Source organism: Gymnodraco acuticeps, unplaced genomic scaffold (genome assembly GCF_902827175.1).
Source record: "Gymnodraco acuticeps unplaced genomic scaffold, fGymAcu1.1, whole genome shotgun sequence".
In the NCBI taxonomy this organism is placed as follows: domain Eukaryota; kingdom Metazoa; phylum Chordata; class Actinopteri; order Perciformes; family Bathydraconidae; genus Gymnodraco; species Gymnodraco acuticeps.
In genome coordinates this window covers 1,128,279-1,137,742 of record NW_022990270.1, presented here as the reverse complement: position 1 = coordinate 1,137,742, position 9,464 = coordinate 1,128,279, and the positions used below count along the sequence as shown (strand labels likewise).

General features: G+C 38.0%; 1 protein-coding gene across 2 annotated transcripts; it reads left to right on the top strand.

Annotated features, from left to right (window-relative positions):
- Window positions 1-217: 217 nt before the first annotated feature.
- Window positions 218-8,081, top strand: aktip (akt interacting protein). Of its 2 annotated transcripts, none has more exons than XM_034220896.1 (10): window positions 218-373; window positions 1,809-1,933; window positions 3,256-3,464; window positions 3,708-3,772; window positions 3,874-3,974; window positions 4,790-4,878; window positions 5,304-5,402; window positions 5,829-5,936; window positions 6,070-6,130; window positions 6,693-8,081. In XM_034220896.1, exons 2-10 carry the CDS (start codon window positions 1,886-1,888, stop codon window positions 6,798-6,800), a joined length of 888 nt encoding a protein of 295 aa, XP_034076787.1. In that variant the 5' UTR covers window positions 218-373; window positions 1,809-1,885; the 3' UTR covers window positions 6,801-8,081. The 2 variants fall into 2 exon arrangements, with proteins under 2 accessions (XP_034076787.1, XP_034076788.1); XM_034220897.1 differs by having other exon boundaries at window positions 219-373; window positions 1,812-1,933.
- Window positions 8,082-9,464: the final 1,383 nt, after the last annotated feature.

The window sequence follows — 9,464 nt, the reverse complement described above, 5'->3', positions numbered from 1 at the left end:
TTTCTTTCTTTCTTTCTTTCTTTCTCAACACAAAAGAAAACAAACTGTTCTTACCGTTTGTTTGATTGACAGCAATAGTTTCATCAGCTATTTTCCCTCAACATACTATTTTCTCTTCACGTGACACACGCCTTAGCCAACCAAATGCGAGAACGATTATCGTGTTGACCAATCAGATTCCGGACTCCTGCACCGAAACGCCCTTCATTACGTTAGATTGAACTCCGGTTTCTGTGTCTGTCAAATTATTTAGCTAGCGTTAGCTTCTTAGCCAAAGGAATGGCGAGCAGCTGAGCAGTTTATGCAACATTTATAGCAGGAAACACGTTAACATCTTTGCTAAAGGGACTTTTACAGTTTTCTAGCAAAAACGGTGAGTTACATCACGAATGTTTCATATTTACAAGGACTAAAGTTATAGGAATAGTCAAGTTGTTGTTGCCAAATGTAGCATTTACGCTAATGCTATATATAACCTTAAGTGAGTAAATGAAAGCAGGTGAGACAGTGTCAGTGTGTGGACTTTAACATTAACCAGTAGTACGCTTTAAAATACTTTTTAGTCAGATTCCCAGTTGTCAGTTGGCTGGTTATTTCGTTGAATTGCCTACCGTAAGTCCTTACGTTTGCTAATGTTAGCACTAATGTAGCAAATTACACGAAATCCTGTCAGAAATGCCACGTAATAAATAGATAACCGTGTTTTAATGGAATTAAAACACGATTCTGTAGAGTTGACAGCCCAGGACAGTCTATAAATTGTACATGATATACTTTCGTCACGTCGACAACAATACAAGAGCTAGACCAGTTAGCATGAAGCTAAGCTATCCCAAACAATCTCTCATTTCAGATCTTAACTGTGTCAGCTCTAAACACTGTTCACTTTGTAACCTTTCATTGTTAAGCTGCATCCATTTATGTCTGTGGTGTTAGCAAGATGATATAAGATTGTTTGAATTAAAACTAGAAAAATAAACAAGACAGTACCATCAACATTTGTGGGAAATATTCTGTAAAAAACTGACACAAACAGTAAAGTGAACACTATGATGCAAATCTAGAGGAAATAGTAACAGAAAACAACAAAACGAGGAACAACATTAAAAGAGTAAAGTAACAGTATTTCAGCCTTACTATTTGTTAAGTAGTTTTTTCAACGTCGTCAACGAAACAGCTGTTAGCATACTTCATGAAGCAGGCAAGTTAGCATGAAGCTAAGCTATCCCACACAGTCCCTCGTTTCAGATCCTAACTGTTAGCTGTAAACATTTCTCACTTTGTAATCTTTCACTACTTAACGTTACAATACTGTGATGTTTATTGTCAAGCTGCACCCCATATTGCTATGTTCTTAGCTAGATGACATTAGATTTGAATTATTTTACAAACAAGACAGGAAATTGGGTTACCAACATAATTATATTACTAATAACATACTAACATTAAGGATAGAGTTCAATCAACATTTGTTGAAATTATTCTGTAAAACCCGGATACAAAGTGAACACTATGATAACAATCTAGAGAGAAAAGAGTAACACACAACAACAACACAACGAGGAACAACATTAAAGTAACCGTATGAGAAGTCCATAAAATAATATCTGCTTGAAAACCAGACTGACTTAAGTTCAACCACAGACATGTGCATACTGCCTTGAATAAACTGAGTATTAAGCCAGTTATACATATCAGTTTAATGTCTTTCCAAAATAAATAATGTTGTGGTGCAAAGCTGTGTGATTTGACTGCAAGTCATCCTGTCTTAAGCCATTGTGTTTTCATTTGTATTGCTCTCATCACAGCAGCGCATGGCCCAGACAGCACTTGTCGTGGGACCTACTTAGAAAGAGGGAAACCAATCTGAACCTCTGAATGAGTAATGAACCTAAACCCCTTCTGGAGCATGTCTGCCAATACAAGTCGTAAGGTAAGGTTTAACACATTGAATTATAATGTTCAAATGACTGGTTGTTCAGTCCTGATTAACATGTATTCATCTTCAGTTGATTTTATGTCTGCTGGCGTGATTGGAGGAGTCCTTTTTAAAGGTGTTATGCCATTATATGTAGTTTGTATGTTGAAAAACCAGGGGAGATTACATTGACTAATTGTATGCCATAGAGTTGAGCATATATCTCCCCAGAATATCAGTGTCACTAAACATTTCAACATAGAAAGAATATGAGTCAGCCTCAATTATCTTTCCAGTTTAAAAAGCTGGCTAATCTTTTAAATTCAGTACCTTTTTATGCAATAGAGGTTTCCATTCCTGAACCCGTTTGCACATGTTTTCAGTGTCTCAGTTAACAGGATGTCTTCATAATTCAGTAGAGGGTGTGGTCTTCAACTAGACTAGACTAGACTCATACTTATCATACTTGTTTTTGGAAATACATCATTCACTTTTGGAAATTGGCTTTTTTATTTAAAATCAAGAAAGAACTGAAAACTGTATTGACTATAATCCACTCTCTCTCTCTGTGTATATTTAGAGTAAGCATTACTTGTGTCCAGTTTTACATTTGGATAGCCCTAGACTGAATTACCACAAACAAAGGGTAGGAGAGGTACTCTCTAGCATGCTGGTGTAACCCGGCTGAGGTAGGGAGGAGGCCAACAATGTGCTTTGAGCATGGGTGTGAGTTCATTTCCTTCTACCTAGTCACAGTTACATTTGTACATTATGTAGTCAAGTCGGACTTCATTGAATGTGCAGGCTAAATCTGTTCCAAGTCACTGCAAACATTCCTGAAATACTTGTGGAAGTCATCAGCAGCGTAGCTTCCTGATGACTTCCTGGCATGGAGTAGCACTTGAAATGTGCTGGCTCTATGAAACCTGCTGTACTTATGATTCTGTTTTCTCCAAGTTTGTATCTTCTTGGTCGAATGCACTTATTGTAAGTCGCTTTGGATGAAAGCGTCAGCTAAATGTATTCGTGCTGCTGTGCCCTCAATGTGTACAATGGTACTGTAGCTACTCATCAGAATCAGTAAGATACAATGACAGCTCTGTACTCCAACGTGCTGACCCGTGTCTAGACGCTGCTTCCTGATACAGGTTGGTCACAGTACACGGTTTCTACCCCTGGCCTACTCTTGAGATTGCATAATGGCTCATAAACAGTAGCCTTCTCTACTCAGGTTTTCAAGACTTTACCTTCTTTAGCTTTTTCATATAGCTATGTTTTTATTGTAGATTTTTCCCAGCTGATGTGTTGAGATTCCTCATGTTTTCACTCGACAACAGAGAGCTGAAGGTGAGGAACACAGCGGGCACGTGGAGCAGAGATCCAGCCCAGCCCGGCTGCCCTTTGGCAAAAAGCAGCTTCCACCCATCCCTAAGAATGCAGCACCCATCACAAAGCCTGTGTCAATGGGCACCCCCACCCAGTCAGCCAATGGCACACACGCCTCATATGGCCCATTTTATTTGGAGTACTCTCTGCTGGCTGAGTTGTAAGTAATGGACTACTTTTTAAATTAAAGTTCAGTGTGTTTGTGTTATTCACTTGGAACTGATATCGTGTTTTTTATTTTTTTATAATCCGTAAAATATGCTGACAACACTAGATTTTAAAACACTAAACTGTTGTCTGTACTGAATTGGGTTCAAAGTATCATTTTAGTTTTGGTACATAAGAAGAAATTAATTTCTTTCTCTCTTTTTTTCATTCTGACTTCCTGCCATGTGACCTGCAGCACACTAGTGATCAAGCAGAAACTCCCTGGTATTTATGTCCAGCCATCCTACAAATCAGCACTAAGTAAGACTCTGTACTTAATGTGTGTTACATATACATTAATACAATGTGGCTACTTTTGGATTCAATACGTGCAACTAAAATACAATTGTCTCACTGTTTAGTGTGGTTTGGGGTCATCTTCATCAGACATGGCTTGTACCAGGATGGAGTCTTCAAATTCACTGTGTATATTCCAGATAACTATCCAGATGGAGAGTGTCCTGTAAGTTAACTGTCCTCGTATTATTTGTTTTCGGCTATAAACACAAAAAACCATTGCAATGTAGTTAAAGTTCTAGCAGGAAAAGGGTTATTTTGTGCATCCGATCATATATTTTAGCATTTGGTGATGATTTGAAATGGTCATATGAGAAAGTGCTCAGTTGTATTCAATGTTATGGATACAATAAAAATAACTGACGGATGACTGTGGGGTCTTAAGAAGTATCAAAAGTTGATAAATCAATTTAGCGAAAATTAAGGCTATTAAAAGTATTAAACTGCATTTTCAAAAAGGCATTACATTTTGTAGCTTGTTTTCAATAAGTATATAAATGGTCCAAAGAGGTTGTATTCTACAGTCTGCCTGAATGTAATCATTGCGTAGGTGTGTAGTGTGATTCTGTGTAGTTTATTTATGGCATCCCGTTGGATGTGTCATCTGAACAGGACATCGCACGCTCACTGCTTGATAGCACGAAGCTCCGTTTACGCCGGTTGTTAAACAACATCGTTATGGGGAAATGCAAGTCTGCGTCCAAATGGTTGGAAGATAAGGAGGAAGGACAATCAATACTGTATATAGTCAATGTGAGGTAAAGTGTGTCGCCAAGGTAACCGGTTAGAACTCCAAGTGGCGATGAGGTCTTAAAATGTACGGAAAGGATCTTAAAAAAGGTCTTAAAAGGTTTTACATCTGACTTCAGGATTCCTGCAGATACCCTGATACCTCTGTATAGCATGCCTTCGTATTGCAGAATAGTGATACCATTTGTTTTAAAAAAGGCAAACCCTAACCCTCTCCTTGTTTTGTTCCAGAAATTAGTTTTTGACATCCCAGTCTTCCATCCTCTCGTTGACCCCGTGTCTGGAGAGCTTGATGTCAGGAGAGCTTTTACCAAATGGAGGTACGCTCTGTCCTCTTTATGTCGATGCAATTAACTCACCTTTCTTCTTCATACATAAATGTTTCAGTGAAACATAAATGATTCATTCTGCTTTACTAAATGCCACCCCCCTCACACACTACCTTAACCCCCCGCTGACAGCCAGGCTTGGTCAGTTTGTCTATTGGGAAATTAACTCTGGTTAAGGTTTAAGCTTATTTAGCTGCACACTGAAAAGTCATCCTTTGGCCCAAACAGAATTAGGCTGAAAAGAAACCAGCTTTTGAGAAGAAAATACAAATTACAAAAAATGCCAGTTTTAGTTTGAACCATTCTGTAATAGTGCAGTATTAACTGTTACGTTTTCTTAGATTCATCACATTAATAAAGCATTTTTTATGCTCTCGTATTTCCTGACTAAAACTGCTAATGTTTTGTTTTCGTAGACGGAATCACAACCACATCTGGCAAGTCCTGATGTACGCACGTACCATTTTCTACAAGATCAACACCACAGAACCCCTCAACCCAGAGGCTGCTGTGCTGTGAGTGTCCAAGCGCATTTATTATTATATATCCGTTTTTATTCTTAAGAGTTGAACCATCAAAAAGCGTCACTGACTCAGTAGTGCGTGGGACACATCAGAGGATTTATTTTTGTAAGTTTTACACTATACAATATCTGCCTTTTTTGTTTAGCGAATCCATCACTATTTTTTTTAATTCCCTTTTACTCTATTAAGTGAAATAAGACAGAAATGTAATAAATATTGTGTACATGCCTTTGCACATGTAATTCACAAATAATTCAAAACATTTATTATCTTTAAAAAAAGCATCCTTTGAAGCATCCTTTGTGACGAGGAATTACCCAGTTTATTATAATGTTTAATTTTTTTTCTAGCCTTTAGATTCCGTTGAGATTTGAGTTCAAACCAATGTCTCACAACTGTTTTTACTTTTGGTTTCAGATATGAAAAGGATGTGCAGTTATTCAAAAGCAAAGTGGTGGATAGTGTAAAACTATGCAACAGTCATCTTTTCGACCAGCCCAAGGTAGATGATCCCTACGCAATAAGGTTTGTAAACTGTCCTCATTTTTAACGTGTGTGTGTGTGTGTGTGTCCTTTGCACTGCTTCAATAATGGAGTGTGATGAAACTCTGAAGGGAAAAATGCTCTCACACTCACAGCGCCACTCTTGTTTACTTAGCTTTTCTCCATGGAACCCAGCTGTTCATGAGGATGCAAAAGAGCGGATGTTCACACATAAAGTAAGTATTCTGTCTAGGTTTATTTATCTATAAAGCACTTTACACAAGGGCAATTTAAATGGGTTTACAAAACAATTTACCGCTAAAATAAAACAAGAACATTCATAAAAATATTAGAAAAGATATTTATAAATCAACATTGGAATAACAGTATATTCTGCAAGAGGAGCAGAAGTATACAAATCAAATGTTTTTAAATAGATTCTGGAAAAGCAGGAAGGTTTGGGGCCTTAAAAAAACCAAACTACTTTCGGTTTTAGACTTTTTGTTTTGATTGGGATTTGAAGAGTGCAGTCTGAGCATTTATTTTTAAACTAAATACAAACACATAAAAGGAATTTGCATTGGTATAAATGGTGCATACAAAGACACAGACAGAAGAATACATAGCAAAAAGGAGTACTATTATTAAAGCTATTGAAATAAAGACAATATTTACACTAAATATAAATACGTGAGGATAAAGTAAAATATGACATACTATATTCAAAGTGGAGAGCTAATTTTAGATTTTGATTGTTCAAGCTGTTCCTTAACTGCTCATCTGCCTTTGTCCCTGTAGAGACGGCCTGACGATCACCACAAGGGCGCGCAGGTGTCGGGTCTGTCCTGGGTGAAGCCCGGCTCCACGCAGCCCTTCAGCAAAGACGACGGTCCTCCTCCGAGCTGAAGCTGCCACCAGGGGGAGCCACACGCATGAGATGCCACGCCACCGGCTTACCTGCTGTTCAAGGGAACTGGATCCTCGCGACAGTTGGGAGAACTTTCTGTTAAACCTCCACGTTATTGCTCGGCTTTAAAAGCTTCGTAGGCATCTCCTCAAACGGCTTTAGAATAAGGAAACAACGTTTGTATTATATGTAAATCGACGATGGCAAATGGATGTCTCGGCAACATCATTTTAGGCTGCGATGCAATCAAAGAGCTTTCTCAATTTTAGATTTTCAGATCCATGCACATGTTGGGCTAGGCGATACAACATACTGTCCCAAAAAGGAGCTGAAAAGTACGAGTAAAGCGTTCAAGTAGAGTGGACTCCGTGATCTCCTCCACTGGCTCAGGACTGTTTATTTGTCAGACTTGGAATGTTGTCAGTCACAGCTGTGTGAATGAAATGCCCTCCTGTCATCCAACTAGATCTACACCATATGTTTTATATTTGTTTCTTATTGGATATTGATTTCTTCTTAATCCCACTCTGTAAACAATTGTCTTACATAGTTTCCTAATATATAAAGCAGAGCAGGCCACCTATGGGTTTGAAATGAGATGCTAGATAAAGTAAGCTCATGTATTTTATTTTGTCTGATTTTTGAATGTTTATGTACCTTTTTGGCTGTTGGTTATTAAAGGTGTGATGTGTAAATAATGGATGCTGTGATGAGCATATAGAGACCTTTCTGCTTGGATTTTCTTTGGGTTTTCTTTGCAAATGTTAAGCTCGTTTTGTCATAAGAATAAATAAGTTACTGCCTGTGTCCCACCAGATTCCCACATGAAGGAAAAGGATACATATATATTGGTATTCTGTCCAACTACAAGATAACACGATTTCTGTTGTGTCGGACAAATGTCTTCATCTGTAGAGGGCTCTTGCTTCAGTTTTGGTAATATTGCCCAGCTCCTTTCAATATGCAAATAATAGAAAGCTAAGAATGTAGGAAAGGGATAGGACTTTTAAGGAGGATGTGGCTATACAAGATGAGCAGACATGGTGCTGAAACCTTACTACGAACTGATCTATTTATAGCGTCTGCGTAAGGAAAGGGTGTAACCAAATGTCAGTGAACTCCACACAGACATTTTGGCTGACGGCATCTTCAAAAGTGTGAGTTGTAATGTGTTCAATATGGACCCGTTCCTGCTCCAGTTTGTAAAACACATTAGCCTACTGCATAGATATGGGTTTAAAATGCTTTTCTCTGAAATCAATAAAATTGTAAAAAACGAAGTCTTGTTTTTGATTTTGTTGTTGGAGGTATCGCACATTGGGAGGGATCATCATACATGTTGTACTTGTCTGTATGTAAAGAAGGTGATGCAGAGCAATGATTTTTTACAGAGCTTTCTCGAAATTAAGATCTTGTTTGTAAAAGTTTTTTTCCCTGCATTAGTGACAAACTCCCAATCAGATGCTAATCATATACAAATCACTCAAACATGCTCTGATCATTCTGGTGGAGGGGGCTATGTACAATTTTTTTGTTTTCAACGTAGTACATTGGTACATGATCTTAATCTACTAAAATCAGTTTGTCACTCCTGTCACAGAATCATGTTCAACTATATCTCACAATTACCTTAAAAAAAAAAGGTACATCAGGACATGATGCCACCAGTTAGCCAACAAGCCATGCCAGTGTACGGTCAGCAGATGGGTCACTACGTATCACTCCAGTTCTGAGGGCTTAACACTGGCTCTCATCTGTCAGAATTGATTTTTAAAAATACTGCTGCTGGTTTATAAAGCATTGAATGGTTTAGGGCAGGGGTGTCAAACTCAATACACAGTGGGCCAAACAGAGAAGTCATTGCAGAATGATTAGGGTAACTGGCAAAGGACATCAAAGTATTTTCTGTATTATACTGTGCACTACTTAGATAAGATAATACAAGATGAGCCAAACCTTTATAAATGCAGGTGTCATAGCAGCAACAGCAATACGAGTGAAAAACATAATAGGAGGAAGGGTAAGCGATAACACAAGGATGATAATAATAATATTTTTAGAATAGACACGTACCTGTACATATATACAGATAATTCTGAATATGTTAAATGACTATATATACTTGTCAATTTGGAAGTATTACAGCGGGGGAATTTATAGTTTACTGCAAAGGGACAGTCCAGATACAACGGCAAAAATAAAGTTAGTAGACAAACGTATTAAATAAAAGGCATGCACATGTTTTTGATGATAAAATATATTCGATCAAATTATTATGAATTATTTTGTATTTATGTTTTTATAATAAAAACATGTTTTGCTCCTTTCTGTTTCTTTGTATATACCATTTACACCAAAGCAAATTCCTCGTATGTGTAAACCTACTTGGTAATAACATCGATTTTGATTCTGATTTAGAGAAGCATGCCTCTCGATCAGCCACTAGAGGTCGGTATTGCCCCACAGTGGAGAGCAGCTGTCATTCTTGCATTGAAGAGATACTCCGGTGCATGTGCGAAAGTAAAACCTCTCCTGATTGGCTCTGGCTTGGACGCGGCCATCTTATGCACTCTGTCAACATAGGGACTTTACCATGGACTTTACGCGTGAAACAGCATGATTTGATCAAACACTTTCTGCGGCTGATTTGGAGCTGGACCCTA

Excerpts from the sequence above, each read along its gene's own strand:
- aktip (XM_034220896.1), top strand. The coding sequence starts at position 1,886 with ATGAACCTAAACCCCTTCTGGAGCATGTCTGCCAATACAAGTCGTAAG. Across the intron at positions 3,773-3,873 it reads ATCCTACAAATCAGCACTAA|TGTGGTTTGGGGTCATCTTC; the intron begins GTAAGACTCTGT and ends CTCACTGTTTAG. Across the intron at positions 3,975-4,789 it reads ATCCAGATGGAGAGTGTCCT|AAATTAGTTTTTGACATCCC; the intron begins GTAAGTTAACTG and ends GTTTTGTTCCAG.